General features: G+C 40.5%; 1 protein-coding gene across 1 annotated transcript in view; it reads right to left on the bottom strand.

Annotated features, from left to right (window-relative positions):
* Positions 1 to 8046, bottom strand: part of GALNT12 (polypeptide N-acetylgalactosaminyltransferase 12) — a 46174-nt gene extending 38128 nt beyond the window's left edge. Inside the window, exon 1 of the mRNA XM_064431002.1 lies at positions 7568 to 8046. Coding sequence (XP_064287072.1) covers positions 7568 to 7947 — 380 coding nt within the window. The 5' untranslated portion in view covers positions 7948 to 8046. The remainder of the gene's footprint in view (positions 1 to 7567) is intronic.
* Positions 8047 to 15612: the final 7566 nt, after the last annotated feature.

The following is a 15612-nucleotide window of genomic DNA, read 5'->3' as shown; positions in this document are numbered from 1 at the left end:
GCAAAATGCCTTCACCCAAGAGAAAGCATCTCCTTTCACTTTCCCAAAGCCATAGCAGAGGACACAAATACTGGGATCTTCTATCCCCTTCTCTACTTTTGCCCAAGCCGCAGCTTAGGGTTCTGCACATCCATCCACAAGCACACCAAGCCCTGCAGCCTGACACAGGTGGCAGCACTGGTTTCTAAGCCATCCCACAGTTATCAAGGCCGTGTCCCTTACTCCAGGCTGAATTACTCCAGTTGAACATCCACTGCTCACCCCTCTGTCTGGAGAGTAACCTATGGATAAAATGCAGCACGCGAGCCAAAAGCAACACCACCCAAGGCCTGGGATAGAAAAGTGCCACGTCTCCAGTGGAATTAAGGGATATGATAAACATTGTTCTTATCTCCTCCAAACACTACCCAACTTTTCATGCCAAAATTATTTTCTCACATAAGACTACCTTGATCCCACTGCCAATTCAGGGATTTTCCTCTTTTTTTTTTTATTTTCAATTAAAAAAAAAAAATTTAAACGTTTATCTGGCATGGAGAGGCTCCACCTGGTTTTACACACCTACACAAGCCACGTTCAATTATTGCAGAAAAAGGCACTAAGAGTTTACAGAAGGTGTGTCTTGGTGTGAGTAGCAAAACACACATCAGCAAGGTGCTGATAACTGCCAGAATGGCCAGATTATTTGGGGCAAGGCTGGAACAATTAAGCAGGTGAGTTCAGGATGCTGACCTACATTTCACCATCACCTGTCCCAGCCCAGCAGGCTGTTTAAAAACTCTTCAAATTATATAAATTATAATTATGTAAGAGAGAAAGCATCCCTCTACAGGCCACCACACTGTGATATGATCAAGTCTCTGGAAACAGAGGCTTTGTGAAACAGTTTTTCAGGTTATTCAATGTTCTATGGAATGATTCTCCTGATGACAAGAAGGTACCGACAAGACAGACTGCCAAAAGCTGTCTTAAGATTTCAGATAATAATGGGCTCTGCTGCCTTGTATACAAAAATTGTGAAAAGCAAAAAAGATACTAAGTCTGAAACAGAAGAAAATATTTGTTAAGAAGTTGGCGGTGGGGAGGAGATGGCACAGAAAACAAATCTCTTTAAGACAGATTAAAAATACATTAAGAAATAAATGTCTAGAAAGACCAAGTAAGAGAATTTACAAAGTCTGTATCCTAAAAACCATAAATTTAGGAAATCCATAGAGTCTCGTAATCCGAAATTGTTAGAGAAATCCTATAGATTGTAGATGTGCAGATGAGAAGGAACTTCTGCATGTGACAGCGGGGAAACCCACCTGATTTTTATTTTGTTTTGCTGAGCTGAAACAGTGGTTACATTTTGTTCAAATGTTTGCACTTTTACCATTTCCTACACCTACATTCAAAAACTTACTTTAATGTGAGTAATTTGATTCAAGACAAGAAAAAATATTTTGCAAAGCCATAACTGAAATAAGCTATTGTATTCATCACTAAAACTAAGGTGTGGATGCACTTGGTCCTTACAGACAATTGTTTAAATAAAAGCAGTTTTTGAAGTTTTTTTTAAAAAAAAATCTATTTTTTCTCACCATCAATCACAGATCTTGGAACTTTTTTAATTTAAAAATTAAATCAGCTGAAACCAAGCAATAATCTAGATGACAAAGGAAGTTGAGGAAATCTACCAGAAGCTGGAAAAAAAATGGTGAAAAATAATCATGTGAGCTATTCTGGAAAATATTTGCTGTGGGTTGTTAAAAGCATAATGACAATGAAAAGTGACACATTTTTACAGGTGACAGGAAACAAAAGTAGCAAAATATCCTGAATATCAAGGCAATAGTGGAAACATTTCTTCATTTTGTACTGCTATAAAATGAAGCCTTCTTAGTAAAAAAACCCAAACAACTATAGTGAAGAGTTACTTTTACTCCACTTACTGTCTGAGGAAAGAATGAAATGTCCTATAGAAACACTGCTTTGAAGGTCTAAAGCTTGTTTATATATGAAAGAAATCCTGCCAACTAACACTTAAGTAATGAATAAAAGGTATTATAAACAATACAGTTAGTAGTAACCAACTACATATTTCCGAAAAGCTCAGAAATCAAACCAAAAAATCCTAACATCAAACGAGTGACCATAGTGTTCCAAAACTTTTACAGCAAACACACTCCTAATTGTTTTATGCAAAGCCTTAGCTTGTCAGAAGTGTGCTGTGTGTCCTGATCAGATGCAAAGCATGGGAACACCCATGCCAAAGCCAGCTCTGGGCACAAGGTGCACCATCAGGTGATGGTTTAGAGGGAAGGGATGTGCCAGAAAGGTCAAGCTGCTGCAGCTCACTTCTTCAAAGAGCTCTATGTCCTATACACACTGGGAAAAAAACAAAAAAAAAAGAAAGAAAGAAAAAAGAAAAAAAAAGTCACTGCAGTTGTTTCGCCTTTAGGTAAGAGATGAAAGAGAAGCTCCTGGGTGAAGTCAGACACTCACTGTGGACTGAGGAGGGATACAGCTGCTACGCCTTTTCCCAGGACTGAGTCAAGTTAAAACTCCTGGCAGGAGTAGCTGTGATTTCTGGAGTAGAAAAGGAACCAAAACCTAGTATCAAGGCTTATTCTTGGAACTTGCTAGCAAGATCCTATCAGACAAAAATCCTGGTATAATTTAGTATTTACAGCCCAGAAAACAAAACAAACCACAGAAGAAAGAGAGATTCTGAGAGAATCAGATTCAAATATGTGAACAAACAGGAAAAACAGTATTGAAAGACAAAACAATCTTAGCAAAAGATTGTTATGCTAAAGTCAAACATAATGTTCCCCCAAATAAATAAAATTATAGGCATAAATGATGGTGACAGAGGAATTTGAGCATTTGTGTATATCTAGCTATCTATACAAAGACAAATATATATGCACAGACACTGAAATATATACAAAAAATCACACATATACAAAAAAATTATACAAAGAATCTCTCCAAAACATGGAAGAATACCTACAATTAAAGAACAAACATCTAAAACTTTTTTTTTAATAGCTGAAAAATACTATGCAGACCACATTCAATATTTTGGGGGGTTTTGTGGCTACTTAGGAAAGACCGGAAAGAATTAAAATTCCATTTCCTTATGATTACAAGTAAAATGAGCCCCAAGGGCTGAATCAGGCTTCAACCATGAAAGAGACAACATGAAATGCTGAGTCAGCACAGAAGTGCCTGGTCCTGACTTATTCCTTTTGTACCAAGAGTGAGCTGAAAGGCAACTTGTGTGCTTTTACAGAAGCTATCCCCAAAATAAGTGAGCAATACATCCCTACTGTAATACAGAAAGAAAAAGTAGAATGCCTAAAATCTGAAACAATGCTTGAAAACAGCCCTTAATCTGAAAGAACCCAAGTAGAAAAACTGGAAATGTAATTCTTAAACATTGTAATAAGCTGTAAAATGCTAAGAGAACACATCAGTTGTCTGTCTAGCCCTACAGTCCTGTAAAACAAGCACACAAGGAGAAGCCCCATGGGACACAATGCTGACGTGTTGTTGCAGGGGAAGGAAGGCAGAGCAGCAGCAGCCAAGCCCCATGGCCCCAAGCTCATCACACCCACTTACAGGGCATCAGCCCCAACAGGGCCCTCAGTAAGTCAAAGTCTGACAGAAGACACTTGCTGGTTTTAAGCCTCCTAAAATTGTTGCTCCCTTTATGAGTACAAACTCAAGAAATGAAGGGTAGATATTGGGAAGACAAGCTGAGCCATCCAGACACCCCTATGATCAGAGGACAAAAATAAAAATAAATCACTGTGGCAGTGATGTTGCATTTAAAGGTGTTCAAATGTTGAATCTCCATCCTTGGAGGCTTCAACATTGGACTAAACACCCCAAAGCTTCCTTCCCACCTCCATCCTTCTCTGACCCTATGGCTTATTTCGCTTCTAGCCTTGTACAAACTGTATCATCATTTAGCAACTTACATTCTTATCCATAAGATTCTTCCAAACTGACATTTTAATAGATTATTTATTATTTATTATTTATATTGTTTATTTGTTTATATGTATATTTTCAATAAAACTAAACAACTGTGTGATGAAACACATTATCAGTTGCTGATATCAAGCTCAGACAGTTAAAGGAAGCAGAAATTGTCTAAAGGAAACAATTGTAGTTGTCAAGTTCTTTGGGTCTGTGGGTCCATAGAAACAGAATCAGTCATCACAAAAAGCAAATTATTGTGGTGGGAAGGAATACCAACTTTTTGAATATTTTCACTGTCAGGAATATATTAGTAGGAGAAAGATCTATATTTGAAACTGATTCTTAGCCAAATATCACCAACCAATACATTATTTGAGAGAGTAATCTCAGCCAAACAATTCTTCTCTTCCTGTACAGTATTACCAGACACAGACAGGTATTAGTAAATACCTGCCACACTTCTGTTCCCATGGCAGGTCCAGGATGTACAACATGCAGCAGCAGGAAAAGATTTTTGGCACGAGTTTCTGACACAGCAACACCTTATGCAATCACTTTGCATATCACATTTAACAGCTTACTGGTTCAGATACTCCCTATCTTATTAACAAAACTCTAGTCTTCATTGGATTCAAATGTTTTCACCAATTCACACACAGAGGGTGGGTTCATTGAGCAATGTGGGAGGACATTAATGCCAAAAGGAGCATTGGGGCATCCAGGTGGTGCTAATGTTGTCTCTGTTTCCCTTTTATTCTCCCATTTTTTTGGTATCTAAAATTTCCAGATTACCTCCATACACACAAGAATATGCTGAAACAGACCATAGCCCAGAACAGCCTCCAAGCATAGTATCTGTCAATACCTCCTGAATATTTGATTTAAATTTTCTAGTGGATGGACTGTGCTTTACAGGAAATGGATTTTTGAAACAGGGAGGTGGCAGAACTTGTTTTATCCATTTTCATCCATCAACCATGTATTGCAGGAATCCTGCAGGAGATACCCTTCCAGCAGGCCACCTGTCTTTCAGGCTGAAGACCTATAAATTAGTCACTTCTTTATGAAAGCCATGATGTAAGTTGAACTGCATTGAGTCCAACACAGATTTCTGTGGGACTTTCTCTTCACTCCTTAAAACAAACAAAAACCAAAACTAACAAAAAAAAAAACTAAAAAAAAAAAAAACAAACAAAAAAAAACCAAAAAACCAAATGCTTCACACCTTCTACTCACTTTTTTATATATGCAAGTAATTTCCACATTACTTCACAGTTGTTTAAGGAACTCATCAAGTAACACACTTCTTCATCCATATAATTATGACCTTCAAAGAACTCATACAGATTTGTGAGACACGTCATCCTTGACAAAAGCCTTGCTGACTTTCTCAGTAGATCACACCCTCCCATGTGTTACTAATTCTTTCCCTCACCACAGTTTGTAGATAACATGGCTGGAAAAGATCCAAGGCTTGCCAGCACACAGTTCTCTGGTTCTCTTCTGGGACTCCACCAAAAAATGGTGGATTTGTCACCTTCTGGTATTCTGGTACCAAAGTTGTCTCACTGATTACATCTAAAATTTAGCCTTTGCATGATTTTGGTGGACTGCTGAAGTCTAGTTGCCATTACTACCATTACTACTTATTTCCTATCATTGTAGCCTCACCTATCAACAAAATGTTTGTTATAGGTCATAAATTGTCAAGCATTACCCACCTTAAAATAAAAAAAAATACTTCCCCTAGACTTGAGATTTCAAACTGTATAACCTTTAATCTTGGAACAAAGTGCAATGCATTTTCTATGGCTGTGGGCTTGCTGATAAGTTCTTTTTTTTTTTGTTATGGGTTTTTTTACTTCAGTCTCTTTACACGGTCTTCCTTCTTGAGAGGAGTTAACACTTCATTGCAAAATTGCCTTTGTGAAAGTTTTTTACATTTGCTGTGTGAGTTGGAGAGATACTCTGTGACATTTTTGCCATAATTTAGATTTAACTGTGCACATAGGCATGAAGCACCTGCCAACAGTACAATACAGCACCAACTTCAGAAGGCAATTATATCTGAGATTATGTCACTGATGCTTCTGTGGTTCTTTTGGTTTGGATATATTTTGTCATTTCAGCATCCATAGATTCAAATCAAAACGGGCCTGCTGTTGTAGCAAAATCTATTTAAATTATTTTCATTTCTAGAATAGTCACCCACACCCATCTATAATATTTCCTATTCAACAACTGTGACCTTCTATTTCTTCTAAACCCCTATCACAGAGAAATGGCAGAAGTCCAAAATAACTCATTAAAATAATTTAATTCTTCCCATGGAAATGAAACTAAAATGGTCCTTTTTGACCTATGGTCTACAGACTGCTGATAAGAAGGGAATAACAACTAAGTAAAACAAGCCTAGTGTCAGGCTTAAATTTACGATGAAAAGGCCTTGCATTTGCACTGCAACTTTTTGAAAGCCATCATAAGATTCTTGTTTTAGATTCAGCACTTACAATTAGAGTTGGTGAAACCCTGGGCAGGACACACAGGCGTGACGTGAACGCATGGGAGAGGCAGAGCCCTGCTTTTTCCACAGCTTTTTGCTACCATATCATACAAACCTGTTGCAACGAAACAAACCAGCTGAAGCCAAGCTCAAGTGAAAGAAACGTGAAGAGTTAGGAGCAGCCATGGCTCCATCCCAAACCCTGTGATGGCTAGCATATCCCCTGAACTGCCTAGCCCTTCCTCTCAGCAGCCGGGAGCTCACTCACAGGAGAGCCCAAGAAGGTGCCACCCTGAGTATTTGCACAAGGACACAACAGCCAGACCTGCTGTGCCACGCTGGCTTCACAGCTGCACTGAGCCATTGCCTGTAAACTTGAGCCACCTCATCGAACATTATCTAATCCTTTGTTTACAATTGCCTGTGCCATTATCCGTCACTGGTGTCATAACTATGCATGTAATTTGTAAATGCACCTTGTCCCAACAACCACGCGTCCCGGATCAAGCACAGTCCCGCTTCAGGATACCTTTACCCACCTTTGTGAGCACCATTTAAAACTGCTGATAAAACAATCTCCTTTAAACTGTGTGTCTTAAGACATTTGGATACAATGCACAGCTGAAATCTGGCAAGCGTAACATTTGTAAAGCTGGGAGTGACTGAAAAATATGCCGCTGCCCATGGTGACTTACCCAAGGGACAGCAACAGCAAGAGGGGACAGCAGCAGTAGAAACACAGCAGAGCAGCGTAGCTTGAGGACTGAAAACACATTACCAGGGCTACGTGGGAAAACAACCTGTTCACCCACCACCAACACGCGGCTTCGTACTGCCTTGTGTAGGTGCGGCAGCCTGGCAAAGTCACCAAGCGACTTAACTCTGAGAGCGAACGCTGTGATCCAAGAGCGCTTGTGATGAGAAAGTTTCCAAAAGCCTCCACGCTCCTGAGCGAGAGGTACTCGAGAGAGAGACGACTACGCCGCGCTGACGGCTGCCAGCAGACGCTCCAGTTTGCCGGAGCGGCTCTCTCTCAGCGGCGGGCACGGCTCCTCTGCCCCGGCCCCACCTGCCCCCGGCGCTACTCACAGCGGGTGCCAGCGCTCGGGCAGCCGGCGGTGCAGCGAGATGCGGTCGCTCAGGTAGATGTTGATCTGGTGCCGGCGGATGCTCTCCTCCTGGCGGCGCTTCTCGGCCGGGCTCAGCTCCAGCCTCACCGCCCGGCCCAGCTCCCCCAGCGCCCCCGGGTCCAGGGCCGGCTTGGCGTACACCGGCCGCCGCAGCAGCTCGGAGTCGGGGGACGGCGGCTGCGGCGGGGCGCGGCGGGCGGCGTGGAGGGGCGGCGGGCCGTGCCGCCACACGAGGAAGCCGAGGGCGGCCAGCAGCCCCAGGGCGAGCAGCGCGCCCCCGCCGCGGCAGCCCCGGCCCCGCTTGCCCCAGCACATCCCGCGGCCGAGGCGGCCGGCCATGCCGAGCGGGCGGCGGCTGCCGTCTCACGGACAGGGCGCGCCTCCGCCCCGGGCAGACTCGGCGAAGTTCTCAGGGACCTGCCCACTCCGCGACACCCGCCCGCCGCCAGCGCTGCCCCGCCAGGAAGCCCGCACGGCTCCTCCGCCGCCGGCTCCTCCCTCACTCCGCCCCGCCGCCGGCCAGCCCGGAGGGGCGCGGCGCGGAAGAGCCGGGCACGGGCGCTGCCGCGGGGCGGGAGCGGTACCCCTGGGCAGGGAACCCGCCCCGCTTGTCCCCCAGCCGTGCCGCGCCCCTGCCGCCCGCCAGCCGCCTCCCCGGGAACGATGTCCCTCGGTTTCCGGGGGTCCGAAGGCTGCCTGGCCCCCGAGGGTTCCAGCACCCCAGGGAAGACACACGGCTCGAGCCTGCTCCGCGTTCACCCTGGGGACGCAACCGGTGGAACCAGTGCTGGTCCTGACCCATCCCGGTTCTGCCGGATTGAGAGAGCAGGGATGTGGGGAGAGACTGGCATGTTCCTTTTGCTGTCACGTTTCAAGGGAAAGGTGATCTGGTCGCCTTGAAGCTTGAGGAATCTTCATAAGCGCTGGTAGCTGCATGGTGGATATGCCATTTCCCCAGTAAGGGAAAGCTCTGCTGGCACTGAGCTGCCAGGACCACAGCAAGCTGCTTTGGCCTCTGGAAGTGATGGAGATAGCCCCAGGGCTTGCTGTCTATGGACAGAAATTTTCAGAGCTGCAGGACAAGGGAGGTTATTTCCCACAGAGAGACTAGGAAGAGCTTAGGAGTTGAAGGGAACAAATTGATAGGAAACCAGGCTCCATCCATTATGCTGCTTGTAGAATAGCATGTGCTTCAGAAGCAGAGCAGAACACGGGCTAAGAAGCTATAGGCATTAATGACAAGCTTTTTTGTCAAGAAATGAGTGTTCTTGGTTGAAAAAAGAAGTCAACCAATGTGGCCTCATTGAGAGGAATCCAAAATACTAGTGAAAGTCCTAAGTTTATTATATACATAATAGGCAGTCCATTCTATGTCTTGACAGAATCATGGAGGAAAAAATAACAGTAGCACTAGTTAGAACTTTCAGATTTGCTTCATGCTCAACAACATAACCACAGTGATTGTTTTACTTCAGACCCTAACAGTACGAAGCCCCATCTGCCTAAACTTGTGATCTGGAGGCCGTGAAATTACACGAGAGTTCCTGATTTTGCATTTGAAATACTTTAACATAAATGTGACATAACTGGATACAGTTTCTCTCTCGCAGCAGAGAGCTGGAACTGGTTCTGAGGTGTCAATTTCTCTGCCCGTTTTCCAAAGAGACTGTTCACTGCAACATCCTCTCCTGTTGGAGGCCAGACAAGATCAACCCAGCAGAGGAGTTCGCTCATGCCCAGAGAGAGAACTTCAGCCCAGTACACAGCACTGGGTGGTGCTCATCAGCACTACTGAGGAGTAAATAAAACTGACACTAAGGAAGGGGAAAAATGTCATCACTATCAGGGTCAGGGCACACAGCTATGAGCTCTTTCTGATTTTACATGATAATAAATACTGTATGTGACAACAAACGCAGACTCAGCTACTCTGGAGGCCGTGCTCTGGACAGAAGTGTGCTGAAAACCAGTGGCTGATTGTGATTCTGGCAAGCTAGTGTATATCAAGTAATTTAGGTGGATTTGCAATGACTGTGTGTATAAACAGATTATTTCTTATTTAGCTATACAGCTAGCTATCACAGAAAGTTATACAGGCATAAAACTAGTTTCAATATGCTTTGTAGACAACTACTAAATATCAGTATATTGGATATGAGAATTTACATTGCATATAAAGGATGTCATGTCTAGCAAACTTTGGGTCTGAAGAGTCAGGTGGCACCAGTTATTGCATGCTCAGTGTTTGCTTCGCCTTCTTGCTTGCCATCTTTCTGAATGAAGGAAGCCTGTTCTGGGAAGGAATCAAAGGAGAAGAGATCCTCCTGGACTCCCAAAAGAAGTTACTGAGGAGATTGGGAAGACGTAAGGAGCAAAGTGTAGGACTAAGAGTTAATTAAGAAGAGTGAGGGGGAAAAAAATCAAGAAAAACACAGAGAGTTCTTCTACAGAGGTTCTTAAATATTATAAGAATATGTATTTTATATAAGTATTTTAAGTATTAAAGCAATATGGAAGAAGCACAAGAACATGATCACATGACTAAAAGAAATTCTGAAACAAAAAAATGGGAAACAGAGAACCAAAAATTACAGAACTGCTCTCAGCAGTAATAATGCTCCTATGGCAAAGTAATAGGTGAAGACTTTCTGTGATGACCATTGCAGTGGGGATTGAAGTATTGCTAGTAAACAGTAGTTCCCTGGGGATGATGTCCAAACACATAAACCAGAGGAAATTCGTGAAGAGAAAGTACAGTAATGAGGTTAATGTAAAAATCATAAAGAATCAATTATTTACATTCACAAATAAGTCTGTACAAGATGTAAAGAATATGAAGGTTAAAACATGTTTTGTCAAACCTTTTCAACATTTTTGGGATGTAAATGTTATGGGAACACTGAACATTCTGAGCTGAAATAGTTAAGGTGTAAAGAATTCTCTCTGAACATACAAATAAGCCCCAGCGGGGAGGAAAAATATCTACAATCAACAAGGCAAATGAATGAGTTTACTGCTAGCCATAAAACTTGTAGCAAAATTTTCATGGAGAAGTTCCTTTTAAGCAGTTCTCTTGTTTCTTTCAGGTTGAATAACAATGGAAGTTAGAATAACTTGTTATGATTTTTTAGTGTTTAGTGAATTATAATTTCAGTTGCTTCAGGAGTTTCAACCAAAGATAAGTAGAGTAACCAAACAAATCATATAGAAACCCTAATTACTTATCTAGAAATATCTATTGCACCCTTAGTTGTCCAAATTAAAACAGAAGATTAGTAGAATAATCAATGGGTTTGAAAAATTTATTTTTAAAAACAGAAATTTTTTTCTTCACCTCAAAAAGTATCCAAAATATTAACAAAACTTTTCAAAAAACACTAAGAGAAAAAGACTGACCACAACAATATGCAGTTGTCCAAAAGAATTCACATAACAGTGAATGAAATAGCTGAAATTAAGGGTGTATCTCTTGCTCTCTGAAATATGTTTGAAATGCAGGTAATATTTAGTTAATCTAAAATACATGAGCTTATTGAAGGACCAGGTTTACATAAAGGGAATACTTAAAGAGGTAAGATAAGATGAACTATTTGACACCTGTATAGTTATTAAAAGGTATTCTTATTTTTAGTGATGACATATACATTACAGAAAAAACAGAGCTATTAAATTTTACAAAATATTTAAAATTCACCTCATAGAAACTTTTCCTTTTTTTTCTTTTGTGTGTAACAAGCTAAAATCTAAAATGGAAATAGAGTGGGAAGACTGCATTTTCAGTAAGTTAAACAGCCTCCTAAATTCACACTTCCAGAGTAAAAATAAAGTATCAAATAATGTATAGCAGAATAAAGTTCCTAGTTCTAGAAAAAGCTAATGCTTACATATTCTAAAGAAAAAAAGTCAGAAGAATATGATATGAAACATGATGTAGGAATACTTTGGACATAGATAGAAAATTTGCTTAAGGAGAAGAGGAATCATCCAAGTTATAAAGCATACCCACTGGAGATAGCATTGGACTGATGGGCTCATTGTTCACCATTGTTTTAACTGTGCATAAAAACTGTGCACTGCCCTGCAACACCCCTCCAGTTCTCATCTTGGCTGCTCTTTCTCTCCTTTATTAGCACAAATATTTTAAAAATATTATTATTCAGCCTATTCACTACCAGCGCCAAGGATTTTTTTTTTAATATATAAATGTGTTTGGATTGAAAGCCTCTTTATTTGAGACAGCTGCACAGCGCATGCAAAACACAAAATGAGCCGCACCCTGCTTCCCCAGTGCCAAAGGGTCCTGAGTGCTTCAGCAGGGTGGGCTTTGGGTCAAGAGGGAAGCTGGGTGTGTAGTGCAGAGGCAGAGAGATCGAGGAGTTGAGATGAGAGGAAGAACCCTAAAAATAAAACAGAATAAAAACACAAACTGGATGACTGACATAGAAACTGTCACCTATTTCAGGGATTTTCTATCAAGCTGATGAATGCTGTGAAATTCTTCTCGTGACAGGTCAATAAGATGAGGCAGCATTCAGTGGATTACGGGCAAGACCTCAGCTGCACCTGTCTGCAGATCTCTGTAGAACATGTACGTGCACATGTACATGTGTATGTGTACACATATATAATATGCACACACATACAAGGTCACATACAAGCCAGGACAGACAGAAAACAGAACATGCATGTCAAAGGCACCAATCAATATATTTGCTTGCTGTAGGTATGTATTGCTTGCATTTAATTTTTCTCTTAAGCCAAATAGCAAGCATGAACTGCAGGCAGTGGAAGAGATAACGTACATAAAGGAAACCCAGGCCAGGAAGCTTAGCTGTCAGAAAGTGTTGGAACAGAGCTGCAGTTGTGCTCACAAAGTATGGTATGATGTGACACGTTAATGAAGATATGCTGGAGACCTGACTGATTTTTCACAGCATTTTAATTAATCCCTGTCTGCATGAAACTCTGTGAAAAATTTGCAAATACTTTTTGAATGTTTGTCAAAACTATGGCATATTCTGAAACAAATAAATAAGTAAATTCCTCATAAATGTATAGCAGCTTGTCATAGTAGACAAAGAGAAGACCATGATTAAAATTCTGAACCAATAAGTCAAGCAGATATTACATTGTGAAATTAATCTATGTCACCCTACACTGTAGCTAATTACTACCATTTGGGTTTTAGTAATTTTTTCAAGGTTGTTTCTGTTTCTATGCCTGAAAGGGCCACAGTTAACATACATAAGTCCAGTGATATTGGGGAAGCATTTCCTTTTCTGTGATGATATTTCTAATACATGTGTCTTCTTTTTCATTAAGGCAGAGATAAGTGTCTTCACACAAAAAGACACACTAAATGTTTCAGTTTTCTTTTTCTCAGAAGTATGACTTTCTTGTGATTCATATCAGTAAGATTTTACAGTTAAAAATAAGTATTTTACCTCTTAAATTGACATGAATAAACGCTATCATACTTGGGGATTTGAGATGCCACCATCCTCAGCCTTTGAAAATGCATGAGTCAGCTTTTGCTAGTTTTATGGATTTCTTTGGAACAGATTGCTTGACTACTTGCATTTTTATATTTCTGAGAGGCTTTTGATTATGATGGCAATTTTACAGTTTCCCATATCACATGATCCTGAATTACGTATGAGGTAAAGATTTGCTCATGTGTCATGGTATGTATTCAAGTATATTACATCCTATTACTACTGTACGAGCAATGGAATTTTTTGTCACATTACCTGGCCTATTTGTAGTTCTACATCATTGCACATTTGCCATATTATACTATATTATATAGTATACTATACTATATTATACATATTATATTATGCACTTTACTAGTTCCACAGGTACATTACATGCTCTAATGGTTTCCTAGGCTTTGTTTGGCAAATGCTTAGTTCTGAGTCTGGAAGAACAATGACCCTAAGTAACTTATCTCTTTTATTTCACATTATATGATGAGTAGCATCAATAAAGCTTGTATCTCCTTGCTGGTGTTTTGAGATCATCAGCAGTGGAGACTTAGGAAAGCTTCACAGATGTTGATTCCTGACATGTGTACTCCTGCCTTATCTGTTCTGCACTTTTTGGTGGGCCTAGTCTGTTCCTTGCACCTTTCTCATCTTTATTTGACAGTAATTTCTTCATTCATTAGGGTTTTTTCTGTAATTTAAAATTTTTTTAATCTTGAAGCAATATAACATTGACCTATAGAAATTAGCACAGAACTGATGTAAATGAATTTCTTGTCAAAAGCAATGCATTTTTCACTGACTGAACAAAGATGCAGTTTGGACAAATCTTCTGAACAACTAACACCCAGTCTGCACTTGAGAGTCTTGGTTTTCTTTTGTCCATCTTATTTTACAACCTAAGTTTTCTCCACTATCTTATCCTAATGAATTTTGTGAAAGGCTTAGGTTGTTCTTTAATTGGTGAAGAAATCAAGTCCTGTACTTTCCAAAGAGCTTGGTACTGCATCATCCAGGAGAATATTCCATAGCAATTTATTAATTTCAGAAGAAATTTGATTATTTTTCCTTGCCTTGATCACTCAGGGATTTCTATCAGTGATAGAAATCCCTGAGTGATCATACCAGTATAAATGCCTAGAATGCCAACTGAAGATGATAATGATTATCAGATGACAGCAGCAGAATTCAGGACAAATAATTTTCCCTCTCATTTTTTAAACCTCATCAAATATTTCCTACGTCTTATAAACTTCTTAAAATCTTTTGTTGATAGGTTTCTAATTCCATTCATGATATCTTTGTTTGGAGTTTCAAACCAGAAATTGATAGCATAACCGTCAGCTACATAACATAAATTTGTAGGATCAACATGTTGAGTAGCTTATCTCAAAGATAAACTGGAGCGATCCTGTCACTAATTTGACTATATCCGAGCATGCACTTTGATATGGTATGTACGACCCAATTTTCTTCAATCATGAATAATGACTCTTGGCATTCCCTTCTTCCAGGCTCTGAAATCTTACAAAGAGTGAATTGCACCATCCAGCTTTATTGACAATAGCAAGCTTCTTACACTGTTATAATGTAAGGATGGCTGTAGGCTGTTTTGGCTGGACCAAAATTCTCCCTAGCTATCCATTTTTACTCTGCTGATGGCCACTGTAAGCTTCTTTATGCTTAAGAAAATTATTTTTAACATAAATGTAGGCGACACATACTTAAATATTCTACATGAGTTAACACATGCTATCTATAATGAGAAAAGTATCCCTGGATACATGCCCTGTCTAGGAAATTGTTGTGTTATTTGTTGTTTGTATTATTTGTTGTATAAGTGTCCATAACTACAGCCAAGACTCTTGTTTGCTGTAGACTTTCTCCAAGTGTAATTTGTTTGGCCCTTTGCCACGATGATCTGGTAATCTGGATTTGCCAGTGTATCAGAGCCAAAAAGCTGTATAACTTGGAAGATAAGGATACCACTGACTAAAACCAGGGGATTGCTACATTTTAGTGGCATTTGGTAGTTTTATTATACTCCTTTCAAGTTTTCCTTGTCTTCTCATCCCCAAACCCTCCACCCTGTAACAAGTGCTTTGTCCTGCCATTGAAGTTACTGATTTTCATAGAAAATTACCTATCTGAATTTACAGATAGGGACGCAACATGATATCCTTGAGTGACGAAGTTCAGGACTTTTGTTTTCTTTTTTGCCTTGCTTTAGATATTGTAAAATCAGTTTAACCTAGCAAAGGTTTCAGATTTCCTGGGGGGCTGATACTGAAGAGAAGACACACAAGAAATTCACATTTTATGCACAAACATTTTAAACTGAGAGTAACCAGCACTGCCAGGAGATAGGAAATGGGTGTTTGTAGGGGAAAAGACCGAACTTCGAATCCTGTATTTCACTGAAGAGAGAGACCGCTTTGGAGATAAGGAGACACCAAGTAGGACGGTGCAAGTGAAGGCTGAAGTATCAGGTACACGGAGCGGGGCTGACAGAGGTACC

This window comes from Passer domesticus, chromosome 1 (genome assembly GCF_036417665.1).
Source record: "Passer domesticus isolate bPasDom1 chromosome 1, bPasDom1.hap1, whole genome shotgun sequence".
NCBI lineage: Eukaryota > Metazoa > Chordata > Aves > Passeriformes > Passeridae > Passer > Passer domesticus.
Note: the sequence above shows the minus strand (reverse complement) of the source record. Positions and strands in the feature narration are given on the sequence as shown.